This window comes from Microcaecilia unicolor, chromosome 3, assembly GCF_901765095.1.
Source record: "Microcaecilia unicolor chromosome 3, aMicUni1.1, whole genome shotgun sequence".
Taxonomy (NCBI): domain Eukaryota; kingdom Metazoa; phylum Chordata; class Amphibia; order Gymnophiona; family Siphonopidae; genus Microcaecilia; species Microcaecilia unicolor.
The window spans coordinates 528277527-528304841 of NC_044033.1; the positions used below are offsets into that span (position 1 = coordinate 528277527).

Below are 27315 nucleotides of genomic sequence, written 5' to 3' on the forward strand. Positions count from 1 at the left end.
CCATATTGCCCCATTTGTCCAAATGATATATTTCTTATGGTAAGTAGAAGGATCAGAGAAAGAATTCCCACATATTACAGCTTTCTCTGAGACTAGGTGGTTATAACATTTGGTAGCAGAGGATGGTTTGTTTAATGTAAGTGGAGTCAGAATTTATTATGCTTTACTAACTTCTCTGGAACTGAATTTTGAAGTGTGTTTTTGGCAAATTTAAATAGATCTGAGATAGGGTTATATCCTTAACTTTGAGTAAAATCTGAGCTGCGATATATACAGATTATACTGCTAATTTCGGGATCCTAAATTTTTCTTTTCCCAGTTTCTGTTTCAGTGACAGGATTGCAGAAACTGTTCAGTGCTCAAATACTTTTTCGGAATCAGCTGTCAGATTTCTGAAACTGATATTTATTCACTGTTGGAATTAAAAAAATTTTTTTTTTAGGTCTGAAAGATATTTTGTTTCGGTGGATTGATCTTTTCACTGTGCCTTGCCAAGAACTCAGTGCAAGATTCTTGGTAATACGTTATTTAGGTTCATCTGCAGATTCCCTGAATATTGGACTTACGGAAGCTATGATTGACTGTAAGTACCTACAGACATCCATTTTAAGTATACCTTTTATTATTTGAGTATATTGTTTAGAAAGTCTGTTAGGGGTTTTTGTTGTTGTTGTTGTTTACATTATGGCCACACCTGTTGAAATTGTAGTAAGATATTTCTCTACTCAGCGAAAGGAATTAGAAAATAAAAATATTTGTATCCAATGGCATGATTGGAACAAAAGACAAACTGATTTTATTTTGGCCATTTAAGGGATCCCTTGATAGACAGCTTTTGCACTCACTTATGAATTATATTGAAAAAACTAAAAAGGGTACCTCCCGCCTGAAACACCTTCACGCTTTAAACCAGTGGGTTTTTGTTTCCCAACGTGAGAATGACATTAACTCCTTAACTCAGAATGAGAAATTTCCTCCCCCACTACCTGCAATGGAAACCCAAGGCAATGGCTCCCTCCTCACCTTATTATTCCCAGATTGAAAATAAATCTACAGATGTCAAGACGGTTTTACCTTGTACTGCAGTTGAATATAAACCTATTTATCCTCCCCTATCTGACTGTGATCCTTTGTCTTTTTCTTCCCTCCATGATTCTCCTGATAAAGCTGTAAATGGGAGCAATTCGGAAGTTACAGGACGTGCTTCTGTATGTTTTGAAGACCATACTGAAGGCCAGATTTCCCTTTCTGATTTTGTAGTTACAAAACTTAACTCCAGTCCAGATGATTGCGTTACAGATGGTACCACCTCAACTGTTGCCATCTCTCAACACCCTGGTAATACTGCTGCTAAACAGGTTCAAATAAACCACAACTGTAATTCCACTTCCACAAATCCGTGTACTCCTTCACAGGTAGATATTGATCATGCTCGTAACCATGCATCAGATCTTTTATCCTCCCTTCCCGGACTCGATGGTGACTCTAACACTTCCTCTTTTGCGAGTATTCGGGCGCACCAACAGGCAATAACAAGTCAGATGGACAATATCGCCCAGACTTTAGATAATGCTACCACTATGTTAGGATCCGCGAGACAGTCCATAATAAACACGCAGCGAGAGTCTACATCAGATACACCACCTCTTCATCAAATGCTCCCTTATTCCAAACTCAACCCACGAGCTAACACTGCTGCCGCCACTGAAACTGCTAAGTCACCCTCCTTGAGGACGTTGACATTCTTGCCACAACAGACCCTGAGCTTTTGATCGGCGCTACCGCTCTTCCTAAGAAAATTGACGGGATCATATTGAAACATGACACCCCACCTTTACCTAACCTTTTACGCTCACACACTGGCCCTATTCCTTCTCCTTGGAAATTGAGATTGACTTCTACTGCACGGAAAGATGAGATCCCAGAAACGCCTCTATTTTCTTCTCGGGGGTCCCAAACTCTTAAGGGTTATATGGGAACACAACCCATTTCTGCTAATGAGTATGTAGCACAACAAGAAGATTCTTGGTATTTTGTATTTCTTTGGTCCTATGACCTAGCGAAATGGTCAGAATCTTTATATCCCCACTCTTCTATATGGCCACGCACAGGTTCCTTAACTGCAGAAGGGCTCATGTTAGCCCATAATCTGATATACTCTCAGCCAGATCCCCAATGGGGTTCTAATGTTAAAACTTACCTGCAGGTTTTAGTTAGAAATAATACATCTGATTACATTCTCTCTCTTTTAAAAACCAGAAATTATTTAACAATACATATACTTAAGTCTCTAATTCAAATCCCACTTTTCACAGGCTTCACTCCTTTCGAAGTAATAATTAAGGAAATATTTCTGAGGAAAACTTTAGGAGTCATACCTGGAACTCTGGGAAAAACAATAATCTCAACATTAATCAACCACAATAACATCCACCTTATCATTCAAAGTTTCTGGTCCATTATCATTTTCAGGATCATAACCACTTCTAGCTTGTGTAGAAGGTAAAATTATGTATAATCATACCTGATAATTTTCTTTCCATTAATCATAGCTGATCAATCCATAGACTGGTGGGTTGTGTCCATCTACCAGCAGGTGGAGATAGAGAGCAAACTTTTGCCTCCCTATATGTGGTCATGTGCTGCCGGAAACTCCTCAGTATGTCGATATCAAAGCTCCATCCGCAGGACTCAGCACTTAGAGAATTACACCCACGAAGGGACACTCTGCCCAGCTCACCACCGCCGAAACGGGGGAGGGGAATTAACCCAGCTCATCCCCACACAAGTGGGGGAGGGGAATCCGTCCAGCTCATCCCCGCGGAGCGGGGGAGGGACACCACACCCGCCGATGCGGGGGGATCTGGCTTATCCTGCAACCGCAACCGCGGGAGGAGCTGACTGACCCTAGCACCGCCGAAGCGGGAGGGGTACAAAGCTGCCCTACAGCCGCACGAAGCGGGAGGGAGTGCCGGCAGAATTTATGTCTCAATCCAGCCCCGTAAAACGGAGGGGAGAGGAATGCAGCAGCTCACTGTAACACAAAGTCGTCTCAACTCTTGAAGAATCCAAGTGAAAGAAGAACTTGAACACGAAGTCCTCCTGAAGTAACTGAAGGCTAAACTTGAACCTAAAATTCAACCAGAATATAAACAGTACAGATATCTGGGAGGGGCTATGGATTGATCAGCTATGATTAATGGAAAGAAAATTATCAGGTATGATTATACATAATTTTACCTTCCATATCATCAAGCTGATCAATCCATAGACTGGTGGGATGTACCGAAGCAGTACTCACCCAGGGCGGGACATAGAAATCCCTGACCTCAACACTGAAGCTCCAAACCGGGCCTCCGCCCGTGCAGCCACAGTCAAACGGTAATGCTTGGAGAATGTATGAGCCGAAGCCCACGTTGCCGCCTTGCATATCTCTTCCAAGGAGACGGATCCGGCCTCTGCCATCCAGGCCGCCTGAGCTCTCGTGGAGTGAGCCTTCAGCTGGATAGGCGGCACCTTCCCCGCGGCCACATAAGCCGCTGCAATGGCTTCCTGGACCCATCTTGCCACTGTAGGCTTAGCAGCCTGCAGACCCTTACGAGGACCTGCAAACAGGACAAACAGATGATCCGATTTCCGGAAATCATTGGTCACTTCCAAGTATCTGATGATGACTCGTCTCACATCCAGATATTCAAGAGCGGAGTACTCCTCTGGGTAGTCCTCCCTACGAAAGGAAGGGAGACAGAGCTGCTGATTCACATGGAAGCGAGAACCAATCTTGGGCAGGAAGGAAGGCACTGTGCGAATAGTCACTCCTGCCTCAGTGAACTGCAGAAAAGGCTCTCGACATGAGAGCGCCTGGAGCTCGGAAACTCTTCTGTCTGAAGTGATAGCCACCAAAAAGACTGCTTTCAACGTCAGGTCTTTCAGAGATGCCCTCGACAAGGGTTCCAAAGGCGGCTTCTGCAATGCTCTTAGCACCAGGTTGAGATTCCACGCAGGCACCACTGAGTGCAGAGGAGGGCGCAGGTGATTAACTCCCTTGAGAAAGCGCACCACATCTGGCTGCGAAGCCAGGGAAGCACCCTTCAGGCGGCCCCTGAAGCAAGCCAGAGCCGCTACCTGGACTTTAAGGGAACTGAGCGACAGGCCTTTCTCCAGACCTTCTTGCAGGAACGCAAACACTGAAGAAATTGGAGCAGTGAAGGGAGAAAGTGAGCCTGCTTCACACCATGCTGCAAAGATACGCCAAACCCTGGCGTAAGCAGTAGAAGTAGAGCGCTTCCTCGCTCTCAGCATAGTGGCGATGACCTTGTCTGAGAAGCCCTTCTTCCTCAGACGCTGCCGCTCAATAGCCAGGCCGTAAGACCAAAGGGAGAGGGATCCTCCATCACCACGGGACCCTGATGTAACAGGCCCTGCTCCACTGACAGCCGCAGAGGATCGTCGACTGAGAGCCTGAACAAGTCCGCATACCAGGGACGTCTGGGCCAATCCGGACCCACCAGGATTACCCTGCCGGGATGCTTTGCCACCCGGTCTAGCACCCTGCCCAACATGGGCCAGGGCGGGAACACATAGAGGAGCTCTTGTGTCGGCCACTGTTGGAGAAGAGCATCTACTCCCAGGGATCGAGGGTCCCGTCCTCTGCTGAAAAAGCGCGGCACTTGGCCATTGGCCGATGACGCCATCAGATCTAGGCTCGGCTGGCCCCAGCGCTTCGTGATGTCCAAGAACGCCTGAGCAGATAGTTGCCACTCTCCGGGCTCCAAGGTATGGCGACTGAGAAAGTCCGCCTTGACATTCATGACTCCGGCAATGTGGGCCGCTGAAAGCTGCTCCAGGTTCGCTTCCGCCCACTGGCAAAGACTCATAGCCTCCTTGGCTAGAGGGGCGCTCTGGTACCTCTCTGGCGGTTGATATAGGCCACAGCCATGGCATTGTCCGACAGGACCCGTACAGGCTTCAACACCAGTACCGGGATGAACTCCAATAACACCAACTGAATGGCTCTGAGTTCCAGGAGGTTGATAGACCACTTGCCTCTGCAGGAGACTAGAGCCCCTGCGCTGTCCTTCCCAAGCAGTGGGCTCCCCAGCCCATCAAAGAGGCGTCTGTCGTGACGACAATCCACTCCGGGGTCACCAGAGGCAATCCTGCAGACAACTTGTCTGTCTGCGTCCACCAGCTCAGCGCCTTGCGCACTGCTGGGTCCACGGGAAGGCGCACAGCATAATCCTCCGACATCGGAGTCCAGCGCAGCAGCAGAGATAGCTGTAGTGGTCTCATATGAGCCCTGGCCCAGGGCACTACTTCCATCGTGGCCGTCATAGAGCCCAACAGCTGCACGTAGTCCCAAGCCCGAATAGGAGAGGCTACTAGGAACTAGTCCACCTGAGCCTGAAGCTTGACAATCCGATTGTCTGGCAGGAACACTCTGCCCACTTGGGTGTCGAATCGAACTCCCAGATACACCAGGGACTGAGTCGGGCGCAGCTGGCTCTTCTTCCAGTTGATGATCCATCCCAGGGAGCTCAAAAGAGCAACTACCCGGTCCATAGCTTTGCCGCACTCTGCATAAGAGGGGGCTCGGATCAACCAGTCGTCCAGATAAGGATGGACTTGTACTCCTTCCTTTAGCAGGAAGGCCGCTATGACCCCCATTACTTTGGAAAAGGTCCGCGGAGCAGTAGCCAACCCGAAAGGGAGGGCTCTGAACTGGAAGTGTCGTCTCAGGACTGTAAAACGCAGAAAGCGTTGGAGAGGAGGCCAGATGGGAATATGCAGGTACGCTTCCTTGATGTCCAAGGAAGCCAAGAACTCTCCTGCCTTCACTGCCGCTATAACAGAGCGGAGAGTCTCCATGCGAAAGTGCCTCACTTTCCAGGCCCGATTGACCCCTTTGAGGTCGAGGATAGGCCGGACAGAACCTCCTTTCTTTGGAACCACAAAGGAAATGGAGTAACGTCCCTTGCCAATCTGATTTTTTGGCACCGGAACGACCGCACCCAGGCGGATCAGGTTGTCCAAGGTCTGCTGCACTACCACAGCTTGACCGGAGACTTGCAGGGAGAGAGTACAAACCCGTCTCTTAAGGGTTGGCAGAACTCTAGCTTGTAGCCGTCTCTGATGACTTCCAGCACCCACGCGTCTGAAGTTATAGTGGTCCACTCGCCCAGAAACGAGGACAGCCGTCCTCCAATCTGCACTGGGGCGTGGACCAAGGCCCCGTCATTGGGTACGAGACCCTGGGGGAGGACCGGAGGGAGCACCTCCGGGACGGCGGTCTCTGCGAAAGGAATGCTGCTTGGGGGAGAAATTCCTCTTGAAGGAAGAGGGGGCAGAGGAACCCGACTTGCCCGGGCGGTATGGAGGTATCGGGACGAGTACTAACCCGAGCCCTGACCTCTGGTAATTTCTTGCCCTTAGACGTGCCGAGATCGGTCACGATTTTGTCCAGCTCGACCCCAAAGAGCAGCTTGCCTTTAAAAGGCAATCTAGCCAGGCGGGATTTAGAGGCGTGGTCAGCAGACCAATGTTTCAGCCAAAGCCACCGCCGCGCAGAGACTGTCTGAGCCATGCCTTTAGCTGAGGCTCTCCAGACATCATACAGCAAGTCTGCCAAATAGGCTAAGCCCGATTCCAGGGCTGGCCAATCAGCCCTCAAGGAATGATCCGAGGGGGAAGCCCGCTGCACCATAGTCCGGCACGCCCTGGCCACATAGGAGCCGCAAACTGAGGCCTGCAAACTTAAAGCAGCTGCCTCCAAGGACGACCTTAAGGCCGCCTCCAATCTTCTGTCTTGGGCGTCCTTTAGGGCCGTGCCACCTTCCACCGGCAACGCCGTTTTCTTAGTCACCGCAGTGATTAAAGAATCCACGGTAGGCCACAGATAGGCCTCACGTTCACTCACAGCCAAAGGATAGAGGCGGGACATAGCCCTAGCCACTTTAAGGCTCGTTTCCGGGACATCCCATTGAGCCGCAATTAAGGTGTGCATGGCATCATGCACGTGGAAGGTTCTAGGCGGGCGCTTCGTCCCCAGCATAATGGCAGAGCCAACAGGGGCTGAGGGAGAGACGTCCTCCGGAGAGGAAATCTTCAAAGTGTCCATGGCCTGTAACAACAGGTTGGGCAAATCCTCTGGGCTAAAAAGCCGCGCTGCAGAGGGGTCATCCGCTCCATCCGAGCGGGGATCTATCTCCTCCAAGGAATCCGCAAAGGATCGTTGGGAGACCTCAGACACGCTGCCCTCATCTACATCGGAGGAGACAAAAGTCCTCCAAGGCCTGGAAATCAACCCGAGGGCGTTTACCTCTGGGAACCTCAACCTCTTTATCAGAAGAGGGAGCAGGGGCAGCGTTTTGCATGAGGAAAGCCTGATGCAGCAGCAAAACAAACTCGGGGGAGAAACCCCCCAGACTGTGCACTTCCGCAGCCTGGGCAACAGCCCTAGACGCACTCTCAACCGGCGCTCGCAATAGCGGGGGAGAGACATGCTGCGCATCCAAAATGGCGTCCGGCGCGAAACTCCGTGAAGGAGCCGCGCGGGAAGAACGGCGCTTAACTTTAGCCGCTTTTGTGCCGTCGCCCAAATTAAGGGCGTTCATGGCATTAATGTCTCCAACCTCAAGGGCGGCCCCGAAGAAGCCGTCCGAGCCGCGTGGCCGGCCAAGATGGCGGAGGCGAGGAGCGGGGGATGGGCGTTTATGGCGGGAAAAAACCGCCACGCCGGAGGAACGACCGGGACATTCATCGGTCACTAAACTATCACCCATCAAGGGCGAATCCGGTTGTAAAACCCCCGCATCCCCTCTAGAAGCGCTCCAGCGATCCGGGGAGCGACCCTTTGCGCCCTCGCCCTCCGACGCCATTGCCACGAGGAGAAGAATCGGGGAACCCCCTGCCCGCTATAAAAAGGTAAAATTACCTGCTTGCCGCTCCGAGCTGTAACGAACTGGTGTCCCAGTGAGTAGCTGCAATGAACGTTTAAAGAAACGTCGAATTAAACGCCTTTAAAGACGTTTAAAAATATATTTTTTTTTTTTTTTTTTTTTTTTTTAAACGGAGCCAGCGGGAGGGGGGAGAAAAGGAGGGACCTGGCACCACCAGGTTTGCACTTGCTCAAAAGAGCCCTCAACCCCAGGCCTCAACAAAACCTAAGGATTAGGCTTGGAGGCCTAGCCAGAGCTGCTGCTGTGTGTGACCACCACCTGCTGAGATAGAGAACATACTGAGGAGTTTCCGGCAGCACATGACCACATATAGGGAGGCAAAAGTTTGCTCTCTATCTCCACCTGCTGGTAGATGGACACAACCCACCAGTCTATGGATTGATCAGCTTGATGATATGGAACTTCATTTACAGTATTATGTCAGTTTTTCACTCTCAAAGGGTTCAGTCAAATTGTCCATGTAACTCTCCAATAAGATTATATCTGAAACAAAGTTATTTACTACCGCTGTCAGGTCCCGAAGCGCCTTCAATGTAACCTCCACGGAAGCCAAAAACTCCAAGGTGATTTCTCTTGAAGTGTTTAGGAGTGGTTCCACCAATTCGGGTTCTGCTGTAAACGTCCTCGGTTTCAGCATATGCCTCTAACTTACTCCTCCACTCCTTTGGACATGGTGGTTGAATAATTCGGGAGCGATGGAGTTGTTTTTCCAGGTCCAAGAGCGTCGACGCTCCTTCGCCGGCACTAATCAAAGGACTCGCCAACCCTTTCATCTGTGGGCAGTTCAACGCGCAGCGGTCCCGCATTTGCTGCTCAGGGGACAAAACGCTGGCCATCAATGGCGGACCACTGGTTGTTCCCTTCCTCTCAGTTAAGGAAAGTGCAATTGCAGAGAGGGAATTTACATAAAGAAGACAAAACTTCAGAGGGCAGCTGGGCCGCTGGGCATACGAACTTCAGGTCACCATCTTACCACTCTCCCAGTTTGGGACACTCTTTGTCTGGTTTCTCCTCAGAGGCCTGTCTGATACGGGTAACGATTCAGCATAGCCCTCTGAGTCATTGAAACATAGAAGCCCCTCCACCACTACAAGGTGGTGTCCCTTTGGACTGAATCTAACTCTAATACTACCACTAGCCAACCTGTTGAATCCTTTCACTATGTGAGGCCTAGAGGAAGGGGTAATTTCCGTGGTAGATCAAGAGGTTTTTGGGGAAACAGAGATCTAACTCCAAACCCTAGTCCCTCATGCAGATATAATATACAATGTTTTAAATGTAATAATTTTGGACACTTCACCGCTGAATGTAGGGGTCCCTTAAGGCGAAGAGCTTGGGACCATTCATATTCTAACAATCCCCGACAACCTTTTCCATCATGGAACCCTGAAACGCAAAACAATGAACATGAGGCCCAATGACTAGCAGTGGTCCAGACCACTGCTGGATATAGCAACCCAATGATCACCTTGTTTATTGAAGATATCCATGTTCCCTTTCTTGTCGATACAGGTGCTTCTCGATCTGTACTACCCCATCTCCCAAAAGAATTGCACAAACATTTAAAAACTTCCATGGGGTCCATCACCACCGTGGGTTTTGATGGGATCCCTTCGGATACACCCACACTACAACCACTTACCATCCGTCTAGACAACCAAGTGCTTTGTGCACCACTTATTTATGCTCCCTTATGCCCCATTAATTTGTTAGGACGTGATTTACTTACACAATTCCAGTTTCAAATTCACTTCGATCTTCCTGAACCTACCAGCGATACTTCTTTAATTTTCGCTGTCACTACTTTACTTGATCAACAGGTATCACAAGCTTTAAGTAACTTGCCTTCTTTTCTTTGGGCTACCTCTGATGATCCTTATGGCTTAGTGGATACACCGCCCCATCAGATAGAGCTCTCGCCGACTGTGTCGGTCCAAAAATAGGTTATACGGGGTGCTCAAGATCAAATTCGCTCCCTGTTAAAATATGGTATCATTGAGCAATGTCACTCTCCATACAATACACCTCTTTTTCCTGTTAAAAAGAAGGAACCAGGACAGTGGAGAATAGTTCAGGATTTGCGTGAACTTAATTCTGTGACCAAACCTATTTCCCCTAATATCGAAAACCCTATGATCTTATTGCACAGTGGGACTTCACAGAATTACCATTCCACCATTGACTTGTCCAATGCGTTCTTCTCGGTACCTCTTCATCCCAAATCCAGGCCATTCACTGCATTCCAGTTTGATAATGTCGCCTATCAATGGACTAGATTACCACAAGGCTTTACTGATAGCCCTACTATTTTTTCGCAGACTTTGGCTGGACACATTAAAGAATTTAAACAAGATTGTAATGTTGTGCCTAAAAACACATATTTACTACAATACGTTGATGACATTTTGATTACTAAACCCGATTTTGAAACTTGTTTGCAGCTTGTGAACAGGGTCTAGTTGCTGCTGCCACGGCTGTATTAAAATTGTATAATTATATTCCTCATTCACCTGTCATTCTTCACACTTCTCACGATGTTAAATACCTCCTTGATAAAACCATAAGTCATATGACTCCTTCTAGATTGCAGAAATATCAGGTTGTTCTTCTTAGCATTGTTCATAAATTATATACTTTAAACTCTGCTCTTCCCCTCTCCACTGCCTGCCGTAATTCCAAGCCTGCACTTACCATCTAAGCAATTGCATAAAGTTAAGCAATAGAAGATGGCCGCAGACTGACCGGCCACGGGAGCAGCCAGCTCCGAGAACCCTCTGTGCTCCTAACTTCTCCGAGGACCTAGGCGGCGACGGCAGCAGCGCCCGGCCGCTACAGGAGGACTCCCCACCAACTGGATCCAGACGGTTGGACTCGAACCCTCACTGGGCCGGAGGACCGAACCAGACATGCCGCACCGAGCCCGATCAGTGCCGGTGATCAAGACATGCAGCTGCACTAACCTTACCAGGCCGCGAATTGGGGAGGAGATGGACCCACATAAGTACATAAGTAATGCCACTGGAAAAAGACCAAGGGTCCATCGAGCCCAGCATCCTGTCCATGACAGCGGCCAATCCAGGCCAAGGGCACCTGGCAAACTTCCCAAACGTACAAACATTCTATACATGTTATTCCTGGAATTGTGGATTTTCCCCAAGTCCATTTAGTAGTGGTTTATGGACTTGTCCTTTAGGAAATCTTCTAACCCCTTTTTAAACTCTGTCAAGCTAACGGCCTTCACCACGTTCTCCAGCAACGAATTCCAGAGTTTAATTAAGCGTTGGGTGAAGAAATATTTTTCTCCGATTTGTTTTAAATTTACTACACTGTAGTTTCATCGCAAGCCCCCTAGTCCTAGTATTTTTGGAAAACGTGAACAGACGCTTCACATCCACTTGTTCCACTCCACTCATTATTTTATATACCTTTATCATGTCTCCCCTCAGTGATCTCTTCTCCAAGCTGAAAAGCCCTAGCCTCCTTAGTCTTTCTTCATAGGGAAGTCGTCCCATCCCCGCTATCATTTTAGTCACCCTTTGCTGCACCTTTTCCAATTCTGCTATATCTTTCTTGAGATGTACATACTCTTGCTGCTTCCTGTAGCTCAAATGAAAAGGAAAGGGTTATATCTATTAATCACCCTTCTGTTTACCATACAGATAGTGAAAATCAATTCCCTGAACCCTTCTGAGTATATATACTCTCCCTGTGCTTAATGTATCAAATGAGCTTGCATGTCATACCCATTTCTCCATTCATATCCTATATAATCATTCTCACCACCAACGTTCTAATGTGGGACTGCCTGTGTCCGTGGCTCCTGGAGTTGCTAAGCAAGGCTCCATAGCCAGGATGACGTCTCTCACAGCTGATTCCAAGGCACGGGGAGGAGTAGGGAAACACGCTCCGCGTGTTTCCCTACTCCTTCCCCTGCCTGGGAATCAGCTGTCAGTGCGCCGCTCCCTGCCACTTCGGAGCAAGTGGCAGGGAGCGGCACATCAAAAAACTACAAGCGCGGAAACAAAGACCCCCCCCTCGGCGCATCACCCAAGCCCCCCCCCGGCACATCAAACACCCCACCAAGCACATCAAACACCCCCTCCCCCCACCCGAAGCACATCTCCCCCTGCCCCCCTGCAGCCACCCATGTCCACCGACCCTCCCCTCCGCCTTGCCTCCCCTGCAGCCACCCATGTCCAGCGACCCTCCTCTCCCCTGCCCCCCTCCAGCCACCCATGTCCTAAGACCCTCCTCTCCCCCTGCCCCCTTGCAGCCACCCATGTCCAGCGACCCTGCTCTCTCACCTGCCCCTCGTTCATCCACCCAGGTTGTGTTTAACAAAATCTTCGGGGCAGGCAGGATAGATCCACGTTCCTGCTTGCCTGCTGCTGGTGCTGCTGAAGCTCCCCTGATGCCAGATCGCTGTTCAAAATGGCTGCCGATATACACCTGGGCTATACTTCAAAAACATTTTTCCCAGATGCTATTTCCATCAAATGGCCATCCACACAGCTCCAGATTTCTCTCCGGGTTCGGAAGATGCTATCTATAGATACTGGGAGCATCGGGGGCTTGTGACACTGGGCCATATATGGGAAGAGGGGAGTATGGTTTGCCACCACATCACCAGTTCCATTATTGCTTCTTGCTGGCCTCCCACTTAGTCACCTCTCCCCTCTCCAATCGGTTCAAATCTCTGCTGCCCGTCTCGTCTTCCGCCAGGGTCACTTTACTCATACTACCCCTCTCCTCAAGTCGCTTCACTGGCTCCCTATCCGTTTTCACATCCTGTTTAAACTTCTTCTACTAACCTATAAATGTACTCATTCTGCTGCTCCCCAGTATCTCTCCACACTCGTCCTGCCCTACACCCCTTCCCGTGCACTCCGCTCCATGGATAAATCTTTCTTATCTGTTCCCTTCTCCACTACTGCCAACTCCAGACTTCGCGCCTTCTGTCTCGCTGCACCCTACGCCTGGAATAAACTTCCTGAGCCCCTACGTCTTGCCCCATCCTTGGCCACCTTTAAATCTAGACTGAAAGCCCACCTCTTTAACATTGCTTTTGACTCGTAACCACTTGCCTCCACCTACCCTCCTCTCCTCCTTCCTGTACACATTAATTGATTTGATTTGCTTATTTTTTGTCTATTAGATTGTAAGCTCTTTGAGCAGGGACTGTCTTTCTTCTATGTTTGTGCAGCGCTGCGTACGCCTTATAGCGCTATAGAAATGCTAAATAGTAGTAGTAGTAGTAGTAAAGGGACTATTTCTGACAGAAATGGGCCTTTTTTACTAGTAACTTATATATTCTCTCTAATAAACTTACTGTAGATCACTAGCCATAGTATAACAATTCTTTTTTCTATTTACATCATGGCTAATTAAAATTTCTGGCTAAATTCTATTGATTTGTATATATGAGTAGAAGAGGTAACATCAGAATATTAGAATATACATTTAATTAAATGTTCATACTAATTAAATACGCCTACCAATGTGCTCCGTTTGGGGTGAATTAATATTGAATACTCTTACCCCTTGTTATAACAAAAAACACCCTTTTTGTAAATGTGTGATTAAATTTTGGGGGATAAAATATATTTTTTTTCAGCCTGAACATCTTAGTGAATTTATAAAAATGAAGAAATTGGCTGCTGGCTAGAACCAATTAATCGGGTATATTTAGTTTGGATAGATGGGTGCTAAGCTATATTATTCTTAAAGTTTTCCTTAGTATTTCTCCATGTATTTTCTTTCATGTGGCCTTCCCTATAGTGGTCTAAAGAGGGGGGGGAAATGTTTTTCTTATAAAAATATAATTCTGTTTACAATTTTAAGTTCCGTATTGCTGGTTCAAGTTTGGATATGACTTGTAAAAATTTAAATGCATAAAAAAAAACAAAAAACCAACACCCTTTTGATATAACGGATTCCACTGTCCCCCACATTGTGCATGCCCTGTGATTGTCACGTTTTCCAAAACGCAGGAACTAGGATTGTGAGCCTTGGGCCACTGCCGAGGAGCGGCAGTGGCAGGCAAAACTACCCCACCCAGGGATAAGAACTCTGACAGGGCCAGCTAGACTTCACCTGCGCTTGACCACTGCTCCTCAGGAGTTGAGCCCCTGAGTGCAGGTGGCCGGCAGGACTTACCGGACAGGGCCGGAACTGGATACCAGCAGGATACACACAGGGACTAGAACACACAGGGAGGCTAGGCAGAAAACTAGACTAGGACTCTCAGACAGACAAGGGACAGAACTAAAAGCTGCAAGCAGCCACTTAAACAGGGAACAAACACTGGTAGACAAGACAGGCAGCCACTGAAACAGGGTACAAATACTGACAGACAAGAAACAAGACTGAGACACAAGCAATACAGTACAAGAAGCTACACAAAGACTAAACTAGAATCAGGCAAGAATTACAGACTATAAACTGGACTAGGCAGAAGTGCAACAAGCACCAACAAACCAGGCGATGCAAAGGCAAAGCAGAGAGTTTCCAAACGGCTAATAAGCCCAGCAGCAGCTGAGATTCAGCTGCAGCAATCACCAGGCAGCTACGGGTGCTGTGCAGGCTCAAACAAGACAAGCATGTCAGGAAGATCCGGACTGGACTGGGCTGAAGTCTGGAACGGGAAACAGCACACAGACAATCCAATGCAGCCACCAGGTCTGGCCACTAGAGGGCAAGAGGAACACAAACCAAAACACAGGGAGAAAGCATACTGAAACACAGAGAGGCTTAACACACACAGGTGCAGTATACTGGAGTAATCAGAGCCATGCTGGAAGCAGCCAGCACACAGAGACAGAGACAGAACTAACTCAGGAAGGACAGACAGAAGCCAGCTCAGAAGCTGACTGCCGGAAATAAGGTGAGCCTGAGAGGGGTCACGACCACAGACGTGACAGTGATATCGTGAATAACTACTCATTCTATTAATCCTGTCTCCTTCTAGAATGTGAGGGCATAGGACCTCTTCTACTCATATAAACACATATTAGTTCATCAACAGAATTTAGCCAGAAATGTTAATTAGCCATGATGTAAGCAGAAGAAAATTTGTTATGTGCTATGGCTACACACCTGGGCTGTACTTCGAAAACATTTTTTCCTAGGCATTTGCTATTTCCATCAAATGGCCATCCACACAGCTCCAGATTTCTCCCCGGGTTCAGAAGATGCTATCTATAGATACTGGGAGCGTCGGGAGCTTGTGACACTGGGCCAAATATGGGAAGAGGGGAGTATGGTTTGCCACCGCATCACCAGTTCCATTATTGGAGGGAAAGGGACTATATTAATTGCAGGGCCCGAGGGGAACTGGCCTTGGAAGAGACCGATCTGCAACGAGCCCTACGGGGGGCGTGGAGGGGGCGGTACCAGAAGCTGCATTTCCTGTTTATATGCTGCTTTGCTGTTGTCCACTACCCCGGTTCTGCGCTACACACAGAGGTGGGAGAGGGATCTGGGAGTCATCCATGATTTGAAAAGCTGGGAACAGGCTTCGAAGATGTATGGACTGAGCTCTGGTTACTGCTGGTGGGGTTGTACAGTGATGGGAGATATGTACCATATTTTGTGGTCCTGTCCTAAGATCCAGAGCTATTGGGGGGAGTTGATGAGCCTTCTCCAGCAGTTCACTGGGGTGCACTACCCAGAAGTGGCAGATCACTGTCTCCTGCACTTTCAACCACAAGGGGTGAAGCCTGAGACACACAAACTGGCTACACACTTCTTGACTGCAAGCAAGATTGTCTTGGCTGCAGACTGCAAACAAACCCTGCCGCCTCCGGTGCTAACTGCGGTATTTAAAATGGACTTTCTTTACCAGATGTCTAAGCTAACAGCACTAATTGCTGGCCAGATCACTAACTTTTGTAAGTGCTGGGCGCCCTACGCTGCCTGGAGACTTCAAGCAGGAGTTGACCTTGATGCCCCACAGCACAGTACTCACCCTACTTAAGTTGCAGCCTTTACCAGAGTATTAGGAACCTGCCTGTATGTTAGATTACAGAGGGGGGGGGGGGGGGGGGCTGAGAATGACACTTTGTTATCATTGAGCTGTTTTATTGGTTCTAAACTACATGTTATGTTTATAATGAATCACTGAAATAAAAACATTAAATAAAAAAATTAAGTGCATAGTCCTTCATTTTGCAATTCTTTAAACGTTTGCACCATAATTGCTCTCATCCTCTAACAGCCTGTTTGGTATCATTTGTGGACCATTTAGAACCAGGAAGCAAGAAATCATTTGTGATATTCTTATAAGTATGGCAGCTCCTAAAGGTGCAGGGAAACTGAGGCAAACAGCTTAAAGAACTCAAAAAATAAAGTTTAAAGTAAAAGATGTAATTGGCAAAAGCTGTTAGTACTTGCTGAAACGTGCCAAGGTACACTGGGACAGGGCCGCCGAGAGCCGGGGCAAGACAACCCCCAGGCCCCCCCACCCGAGGTCGCCGCCCACCTGAAGTCGCCGGGCCCCCCCTCCACCCGCTACTGGACCCGGAACTAACCTTAAGTCTCCTTCTTTCACTTTGCGCAAGCAGCAGCAGGGCAGACCTCTCCTCCTTCCTTCCGTGCTCTGCCCTCGCGGACGTTACGTCAGGCGAGGGCGGGACACGGAAGGAAGGAGTGGCCTGCCCTGCTGCTGCTTGCGCGAAGTGAAAGAAGGAGACTTAAGGTTAGTTCCGGAGCGAGGCGGGTGGGCCACACTGCAGCGGCGGCGCCGGGCACCTCCCGGAGGCCTGGGCCCGGGGACTTTTGTCCCCCCTGTCCTCCCTCTCGGCGGCCCTGCACTGGGATCCAGCTTCCTGTATTTGGGCAGTCCAGACTACTTTCTGTGTACTAAAAAGTAAGAGTACATCTCGTAAGAGATTTAAGTACAGAATATTAACATACAGTAGAGACCCCTTAAACCCAGAGAGTTCACAGCACAGAGTGGATGAGAAGCTGAAGAGTTATCTGTTCAGGAAAGACAGTAGCAACATCTCAAAGAAGATCTAACAACGATACCTAAGTGATTGACTTCTGGCGACTGAATCTTCTTAATCAGCAGTTCTGTGACCAGTTCTTCAGGGACACTGTGACCCTTAAAAAGCAAGTCCTGAATCTGAAGCAAAACACACAGCGAGGTGAGGCTTAATGTGCCATTCCTAGCATGGGAGAACTGTTTCAAAGGTAGATGCTATTTCCTTAATTACCTTTATGCCATCTTCTGTTCCAGAATCGATATGATAGTTAATGACCTCTTTAGCTAAAAGAAAAAAAAATGATATGAAATACTGATCACAGCAAGAATAAAAATTGTCATACACATATTTAACAGGGCAATTCTATAAACTGGTACCTAAAGATAGGTGCCAATTGTGCACATAAAATATGGAATAATACCATTTTCCAAACTGTTATTTATGCACGTAAGTGCTAGGAGCTATGCTATAACATACATGTCAAAATCACGGACCTGAAATCTATATATGGTGCCAAACTTTGGGTGAGTGCTGAGACGTGCGCCCAAATTAATTGGTTAACAAGCTCTTAACCATTACTAATTGGATGCTAACAACCAGTTAATGATATTCATTGGCATTCATTAAAATCCGCACGCATCTGGCTGCACACTATTCTATACGGCAGGGCGCTCAACTCCTGTAGCACGTATCCCTAAAGGGGGTGTGGTCACAGGAGGGGCAGCGGGGAACATATTCAATACTGTATCGGCACGCCTAACTTGGGCACCAGCATTTACACCAGGTTTCAGCAGGCGAAAGTATGGCACCCAAACTTAGGTGTGGAAATCAGCATTGTGTGCGCCCTTTATAAAATATCACTTTGTGCTGATTTTTCCATGTGGCCATTTTTGAGCGCTATTTATAGCCTTCCCCCTTAAAGCCAGATTCTGTATAAGGTGCAGTGAGTAGCATGCATTAAATTATGTGTGTGGCCAATTTATACGTGCTACTCAACTAAGTAACAGGCCAATTAGTCATGATAATTGGCTGATAATTCATGCACACTTCTTTCTAAGTGTATTCTAAAAAGAAGTGCACTTCAATTCCAATGTGCATAGCTGAAAAGAGGGTGCGGCCAAGGGAGGAGTACAGGCATGTCGGAGGTGTCACATTTACGGGCGTACATGTAGGTGCAGGCATTTATACCAGGTTTTCAGTGGCGTAAATGTAAATGCCTAAATGTACAGAGAAAAAAAAAGCACAACTGGGCCTTCAAGACTGAGACAACCCAATGACTTCAAAATAACCAGTTTTTCCCCCCGACACGGGCCGTGTTTCGGCGTTAAACAACGCCTGCCTCAGGGGTCTAAGTGTTGTTGCGAAAAATACAACTAGGAAATTAGACTCATCAACAGAGAAACGTATTACTTTGCATAAAGATGCCGTCAGTTAGCGAAGACAATCAAAATATGTAGCAAAGACTCCTGAAAAGCACCGTCGGTTAGTTAAAACGGTTTTAACTAACCAACGGCGTTTTTCAGGAGTCTTTGCTACATATTTTGATTGTCTTCGCTGACTGACGGTGTCTTTATGTATTTTTCGCAACGACACTTAGACCCCTGAGGCAGGCATTGTTTAACGCCTAAACACAGCCCATGTCGGGTCTTATCTCAATAAAGGACTCCTGTTGTCTTAGTCTTGAAGGCCCAGTTGTGCTCTTTTTCCTCTGTATGTTTTTGTGTATTATTGTATACCCTCTCTCTTGGCTTCATGCCTAAATGTATGCACGTTCCCCTTGGCCTTGTGTCGAGGGGGTCGGGGGGGGGGAACTGGATGTCTGCCGGACCTCCAGGCTCCGTGTTGCTGGCTTGGGGTGGGGGTTTGGTGGGGGCAGTAGGCCACCAGGGTCTTGCTGTTTGGGGTCTGGTGGTCCCACAGACCTCCAGCCCCGGACCTGTCAAACAAGTGTGGGAGGATTGTGCCCAGGGGTGTGCTGGTAAATTTTTAACAACAGGCTCTTTCTCCGGATGTAGCCAGCTCTGCAGTTGGAAGGGCCAGGGGTGGTCGGGGGGGGGGGGGGGGAGCAACACTTGCCTCTCTCTCCTCCCTCCCTTTGTGCGGGCACGCTAGGCATACCTTTGCTGGCAGCCAATAAATGGACTGCCACCACTCCCAATGTCTTGCTCTGAGCAGCATGTGGAACTTCTCTCACATGCTCGAGAAGTCCCAGCCTGCTGCTCAGAGCTGTAAACAAGGAGCTGGGAGCAACAGCAGTCTATTTACTTGGCTGGCAGGGCTCAGCATCCCCACCAGCAAAGTAAAAGAGAATTCAGCAGGGGGCTCAAGCCCACATTTTGGAAGCCAGTTGTTAAAGTAGCCACGGAGGGCCCTACTTTAACAACCGGCTCCCAAAATTTTTAAAAACTTAACAACCGGCTCTTGCGAGCCTGTGAGAGCCTGCTCCAGCACACCACTGATTGTGCCTGAATCCTCCTGCACTTTACCCTATGATCAGAGATAATAGCACGCACAAATTTGCATGCTATTATCTCTAATCATAGGGGCGGTAAAGTCCCACGCTGTTTCCCCGATCCACTCAGGGCCTCCGCTCTAGGTGCCGCGCGCGGGGCATTTTTCTCTTTGTATCTAATCTTTTTCCAGTTGCTAAAGTACCTTAATCATTTATGGCTCCTATTCACATTCTCTTCCTAGCTCTGTCCCTTCCTAATCTTTTCCCTCACCCCCTACCTCTCTCCGCTACAGGAACTCACTTCCCATCCATTGACTTCATCACCTCACCTTCTCTCCTACCCTCTTCCTCCCTCTTGGCTTTTAATCTCCGTCTCTTTCTTCCCTCCATTTTGCCTTCCCCATTCCACCTAAATACCTCTCGCCTTCGACGCCTTCGTGGCCACACCTCTCCTACTCTCCTCCGCTCTCTTTTACTCCTTCTCTTACTCTCAGCTGGTGACATCAATCCCAATCCTGGCCCTCCTCACCAACTATTATCCAAACTCTACAGATCTCACCGTGACCTCTCTAACCTCATCTCTATTCCTCTACTCCCCTCCTCTTCTCTGCCCTTCTCTTGCGCCCTATGGAATGCCCGCTCTATCTGTAACAAACTCCCCTATATCCAGGACCTCTTTATCTCGCGTCACCTCCATCTGCTCGCCATAACAGAAACCTGGCTCTGCCCTGATGACTCTGCTTCAGTCGCAGCCCTGTGCCATGGCGGTTATCTATTTTCACATACTCCTCGCTCTGCTGGCCGTGGGGGCGGTGTTGGACTACTTCTCTCTCCCTCCTCCAGATTTCAACCCCTTCTTCCACCTCAATCTCACTGTTTTTCCTCCTTTGAAGTCCACTCTATCCGCCTTTTCTCTCCTCTGCCTCTTCGAATAGCGGTCATTTATCGTCCCCCTGATAAGTCCCTTTCATCCTTTCTCAGTGACTTTGATGCCTGGCTTGCCTTCTTCCATGATCCTTCCTCCCCCTCTCTCATCCTTGGTGACTTTAATATTCCTGCTAATGATCCTTCCAACTCTTATATTTCCAAGTTACTCGCTTTAACGTCGTCCTTTAATCTCCAACTATGCTCCACCTCCCCCACTCATCAAAATGGTCACTGTCTTGATCTCATCTTCTCCTCCAACTGTTCACCCTCTAGTTTCCTTGCCTCCGATCTTCCCCTCTCTGATCACCATCTTATAACTTTCACACTTAAATCTCCTCCCTCCCAGTCCCGTCCTATCCTATCTAATTTATCTAGGAATCTTCACGACATTGACCCTTCATCTCTATCCTCCCATGTTTCAAACCTCCTCTCTACTGTGGCACCATCCACGTCTGTCAACGAGGCTGTTTCTTCTTACAACAATACTCTATCCTCTGCCTTAGACACTCTTGCACCTTTGATGACCCGCCCTGTAAGGCATACAAAACCCCAACCTTGGCTGACTTCTAATATCCGCTACCTACGTTCCTGTACCCGCTCCGCCGAACGCCTCTGGCGGAAATCTCGGGCCCTTGCTGATTTCTTACACTTTAAGTTCATGCTGACCTCCTTCCAATCTGCTCTTTTACGTGCCAAACAGGATTATTATATCCAACTGACCAACTCTCTTGGCTCTAATCCTCGACTTCTCTTCACCACATTGAACTCTCTCCTCAAGGTGCCCCCTCCCCCAACTCCCCCTTCATTATCTCCTCAGACCCTTGCTGAATTCTTTCACAACAAGGTTCAAAAGATAAACCTTGCTTTCTCTACCTCACCAGCTCTCCCTCTAGTCCGTTCCCCTCTCTCTCCTTCCCCTCATTCCCTTTCCTCCTTTCCTGAAGTTACTATTGAGGAAACTACACTTCTCCTTTCTTCCTCAAAATGTACCACCTGTTCCTCTGATCCCATTCCCACCCACCTTCTTAATGCCATCTCTCCTACTCTTATTCCTTTTATCTGTCACATTCTCAACCTCTCACTTTCCACTGCGACTGTCCCTGCTTCCTTTAAACATGCTGTGGTCACACCTCTCCTTAAGAAGCCTTCACTTGACCCTACTTGTCCCTCTAATTACCGACCCATCTCCCTCCTTCCTTTTCTCTCCAAATTACTTGAGCGTGCTGTTCACCGCCGCTGCCTTGATTTTCTCTCCTCACATGCTATTCTTGACCCATTACAATCTGGTTTTCGCCCTCTCCACTCAACTGAAACTGCGCTTACTAAAGTCTCCAATGACCTATTACTGGCTAAATCCAGAGGTCAATATTCCATCCTCATTCTTCTTGATCTTTCCGCTGCTTTTGACACTGTCGATCACAGCATACTTCTCGATACCCTGTCCTCACTTGGATTCCAGGGCTCTGTCCTTTCCTGGTTCTCTTCCTACCTCTCCCTCCGCACCTTTAGTGTTCACTCTGGTGGATCCTCTTCTACTTCTATCCCTCTGCCAGTCGGTGTACCTCAGGGTTCTGTTCTTGGTCCCCTCCTCTTTTCTATCTACACTTCTTCCCTTGGTTCATTAATCTCATCCCATGGCTTTTCCTACCACCTCTATGCTGATGACTCCCAAATCTACCTTTCTACCCCTGATATCTCACCTTGCATCCAAACCAAAGTTTCAGCGTGCTTGTCTGACATTGCTGCCTGGATGTCTCAACGCCACCTGAAATTAAATATGACCAAAACCGAGCTTCTCATTTTCCCCCCCAAACCCACCTCCCCGCTCCCCCCGTTTTCTATTTCTGTTGATGGCTCTCTCATTCTCCCTGTCTCCTCAGCTCGAAACCTTGGGGTCATCTTTGACTCTTCTCTCTCCTTCTCTGCTCATATCCAGCAGACCGCCAAGACCTGTCGTTTCTTTCTTTACAACATCCGTAAAATCCGCCCCTTTCTTTCCGAGCACTCTACCAAAACCCTCATCCACACCCTTGTCACCTCTCGTTTAGACTACTGCAATCTGCTTCTTGCTGGCCTCCCACTTAGTCACCTCTCCCCTCTCCAGTCGGTTCAAAACTCTGCTGCCCGTCTCATCTTCCGCCAGGGTCGCTTTACTCATACTACCCCTCTCCTCAAGACCCTTCACTGGCTCCCTATCCGTTTTCGCATCCTGTTCAAACTTCTTCTACTAACCTATAAATGTATTCACTCTGCTGCTCCCCAGTATCTCTCCACACTCGTCCTTCCCTACACCCCTTCCCGTGCACTCCGCTCCATGGATAAATCCTTCTTATCTGTTCCCTTCTCCACTACTGCCAACTCCAGACTTCGCGCCTTCTATCTCGCTGCACCCTACGCCTGGAATAAACTTCCTGAGCCCCTACGTCTTGCCCCATCCTTGGCCACCTTTAAATCTAGACTGAAAACCCACCTCTTTAACATTGCTTTTGACTCGTAACCACTTGTAACCACTCGCCTCCACCTACCCTCCTCTCTTCCTTCCCGTTCACATTAATTGATTTGATTTGCTTACTTTATTTATTTTTTGTCTATTAGATTGTAAGCTCTTTGAGCAGGGACTGTCTTTCTTCTATGTTTGTACAGCGCTGCGTATGCCTTGTAGCGCTATAGAAATGCTAAATAGTAGTAGTAGTAGTAATTTTTACAGCACTGTTTGGAACAGTGCGGGGCTATAGATCATCTGGGCATCAATGATCTTATGTTTATACCCTATGCTGTCTCTTAAAATGTTTTACTGTGTATTGTGTTGACACTGTAATGTAGTACAAAAAACAGAAGAAACCAGTCTTTGCAAGGAAATCAACAAGAAACAAAACAGCAAAGATGACCAACAAAAACAAAAAACATAAAAATAAAATATATATATAAAAAAAGTCAAAATTTTAAAATTAATCATAAGATATGTATTTAAAAGATGAATCCATCAAAATCAAAAAATTACATAAAAAAGGCGACACTTTGGATGTGAAAATGAAGAATCAACTTTATTAGCCAAACTGTAGCAGGGAGAAAGGGACTCGACACAGCTGTGTTTCGGCTGTACTGGCCTGCATCAGGAGTCTTCTCTGCCGTCTGTTGATTATAAATTCCATCCAAATATAAAAAGAATATGTGTGTCAATAAACTGAAGCTATAATGCTCAATTGTACTGGAAACAAAGTTGTTGAGCAGAGAAGATCAGAGCAGTGTCTCTGATCTATGTAATCAAACCGAACTAGTTCTATTTGGATGGAATTTATAATCAACAGACGGCAGAGAAGACTCCTGATGCAGGCCAGTACGGCCGAAACACAGCTGTGTCGAGTCCCTTTCTCCCTGCTACAGTTTGGCTAATAAAGTTGATTCTTCATTTTTACATCCAAAGTGTCGCCCTTTTTATGTAATTTTTTGATTTTGATGGATTCATTTTTTAAATACATATCTTATGATTAATTTTAAAATTTTGACTTTTTTTTATATATATATTTTATTTTTATGTTTTTTTGTTTTTGTTGGTCATCTTTGCTGTTTTGACACTGTAATGTAACATATTATGCTACACCTTGTATTGTTAATTTGAATATTTACACTTCTGTAATTGTCTATTGCCTATTTTTGACTTATTCTTGCTTTACACTGCCTCGCGTGAATTCCTTAAAAAAAGTGGTTCATAAATCCTAATATATAATACAAAAATATATAGGATTTAGTTCATGTCTTTTTCCTCAGTGATAGCTCAAGGTGTTACATTCAAGTACAGTAGGTACTTCCCTGTCTCTAGGGGACTGATAATTTACGTTTGTACTGAGGCAATGGAGGATTAAGTGCCTTGCCTAAGATCACAAGGAGCAGCAGTGGGATTTGAACTAGGACTCCCTGGTTGTCTGCCCACTGCGCTAATCATTAGGTTACTTCTCCACTCCTATGTTTTCTGAATACATTAGAAACAGTCAACAGAACTGAAAGCTACCAAGCATCTTATTTTCTGCAAAAAAAGGTAATCATTCACCCCCCCCCCCCCCCCACACCCAACAAGAATCTGGCTGCAGCATCTGGACGTGAATTTGAATCCTTTGCCTATCAGGTCTGACACAGACGTGGTACACTCAGATCCAATGAGGGATGGAACAGAAATGCTATTATGGTGTGGCCCCTGCTGACCTAACAGCAAAGATGAAACACCTTGGAGGTAACTCTCAAGCGAAGAAGGTTTGTACCGCTGCCTGGACATAGCAATCTGTAAAAGGGATTTGATGATGAGAAAGAAGAAAAAAAGGGGTGGGGCAAGAAAAAAGGGGAGGGGCAAGAAACTTTCAGGATTTTCATCTTTTTTGTCTCACAATATAGTTCCAAGTGTAAGCACATCAATAAAATAAGTGAGCCTTTGTCTCTTTAAAATATCTTTCCTTAGAGCTTCCATAGGCTGGAAAGTCCACAATCAACAACGGTAATTTATTGTCAGCGAAAAAGATAAACATGAGATACCAGTAAGAACAGATGTTGCACCTGAGCATTGCCAGTACCTTCAACGAAGCTACAGTTCCAGGCAAGTGAAAGGCTTCTTCCTAATGTTGCCTTTCCAGTGCCCTAAGGTAAAGAAAATGAAAAGGTCTTTTTTAAGAGGAACTGAAACATTTCAAGTAAATATAATTCAAGTCTGAAATTCAAAAAAATTTTGAACCTAGAACATATTTTGGCTGAATAATATTTGCTGATTTTGATAAATAAAAGTAATTGTACCTTATATTTTAGAACAATGCTATTCAGATGCCCTGCATATCTTTAAAAAAAGAAAGAAAAAGAAAAAAAAACACACTGCATGTAAGGTGAAATTTGTTCCTACCTGTCAATTTCTTTTCCTTGAGTCCTGCTAGGTTAGTCCAATCAGCAGATGGGAGGCAGAGAAAGATGAACTCAGTGATGTAATCACCTGTATAAGGGGCAGTTCAGCCCTTAAACAAGTCAGTGTTCTACTGACAAAGCAGATCTGAAACACTTGAAATAGCAAACAGTTGAACTTGACACCAGTGGCGTAGCTACGTGGGGCCTGAGGGGGCCGGGGCCCCCGCAGATTCACCCCAGGACCCCCCTCCCGGCGAACCCGCCCCCGCCGCCGCCTACCTTTACTTTTGCTGGCGGGGGATCCCACTCCCCGCCAGCCGACGTCTTCTCAGTCCTTCCTGCACTTCAATTTGTTTGCTGACGTCCTGCACGTAATTATACGTGCAGGACGTCAGACTCAGAGAACAGTTCTGTTCTCTGAGTCTGACGTCCTGCACGTACAACGTGCAGGACGTCAGCAAACAAATTGAAGAGCGGGAAGCGACTAAGAAGAAGACGTCGGCTGGCGGGGAGTGGGATCCCCCGCCAGCAAAAGTAAAGGTAGGCGGTGGCGGGGGCGGGTTCGCGGCGGGAGGGGGGGCGGCAATGTCGGCGGTGGGGGGGGCGGCGCCGGGGGGAGGGCTAAAATGTGCCCCCTCCCCCCGGGCTCGGACCCCTCTCCCACGGAAGGCTGGCTACGCCCCTGCTTGACACAAACAATGCTATAGAATACTACTATAAGTTTAATGACATAGTATTAATGGTCAAGAAGCAAATGAATGTAAAAATCACTATTGTGGTATACATAGACACCAACAGGTTTACATGGTAGATAATTTATTATTGAAAATTATTAAAATGATCGAACCATCAATATGGGCCTCAGACTTCACAACAATATGGGACTAGAAACTCCTTCTCAGCAAGCGAAACCCGAGAGATACGTTGGAATGAAAGAGTAATCTGGAGGACCCATAAAGTCTCGCTGTAGTCTTCCCAGGGTGGGCTCTGGACTGGTCTAACAGGAGTCAAGGAAAGGAAATAAACAGGTCAGAACAAATTTCACCTTTTTTATCATCCTGAAAGACCAGTCCACACAAGTTGGACATACCAAAGCTCAAGGACTGGGGTGTAAGAAAGACCAGGCCTTTCTGAAATGAGCCAGACACTGGGGAGAACCTTCTGTTCCCATGGATTTGCCATAAGCTAAGAAAAAAAGAGGGAAAGAATCCACAGCCTTAGTGTCACGTTTTCCAAAAACAGGAACTAGGATCGTGAGCCCTTGGGCCACTGCCAAGGAGCGGCAGTGGCAGGCAAAACCACCCCACACAGGTATAAGACAGAACTCTGACAGGGATGGCTAGACTTCACCTGCACCTGGCCACCCTTCCCCAGCAGTTGAGCCCCTGGGTGCAGGTGGCCGGCAGGACTTGCTGGACAGGGCCGGAACTGGATACCAGCAGGATACACACAGGGACTAGAGCACACAAGGAGGCTAGGCAGAATACTAGACTAGGACTCTCAGACCGACAAGAGACAGAACTGAAAGCTGCAAGCAGCCACTGAAACAGGGAACAACCACAGATAGACAAGAGACTGTACTGAAAGCTGCAAGCAGCCACTGAAACAGGGAACAACCACAGATAGACAAGAGACTGTACTGAAAGCTGCAAGCAGCCACTGAAACAGGGAACACAGGCAACCAAGAACTAGACAAAGACACACAAACAAGAAACAAGACTAGGACACAAGCAATACAGAACAAGAAACTACACAAAGATTAAACTAGAATCAGGCAAGAATTACAGACTATAAACTGGACTAGGCAGAAGTGCACCAGCACCCCAACATACCCGGGCCTTAGGCGATGCAATGGCAAAGCAGAGAATTTCCAAATGGCTAATAAGCCCAGCAGCAGCTGAGATTCACAGCTGCAGCAATCACCAGACAGCTACGGGTGCTGTGCAGGCTCAAACAAGACAAGCAAGTCTGGCAGGCCGGAAGATCTGGACTGGACTGGGCTGAAGTCTGGAACGGGAAACAGCACACAGACAATCCAATGCAGCCACCAGGCCTGGCCACCAGGAGGTGAGATGACTGTTAGGAACTATGCACATTCTGGGGAAGCAGGAGC

The 27315-nt window shown here is 47.5% G+C and overlaps 1 protein-coding gene across 1 annotated transcript in view; it reads right to left on the reverse strand.

Moving 5' to 3' along the window:
• The window catches only part of AK9 (adenylate kinase 9), a 327370-nt gene that overhangs the window by 280738 nt on the left and 19317 nt on the right, over positions 1-27315 (reverse strand). Inside the window, exons 3-5 of the mRNA XM_030199196.1 lie at positions 24884-24947; positions 17174-17226; positions 16986-17082 (exon numbers count right to left, since the gene is read on the reverse strand). Coding sequence (XP_030055056.1) covers positions 16986-17082; positions 17174-17226; positions 24884-24947 — 214 coding nt within the window. The remainder of the gene's footprint in view (positions 1-16985; positions 17083-17173; positions 17227-24883; positions 24948-27315) is intronic.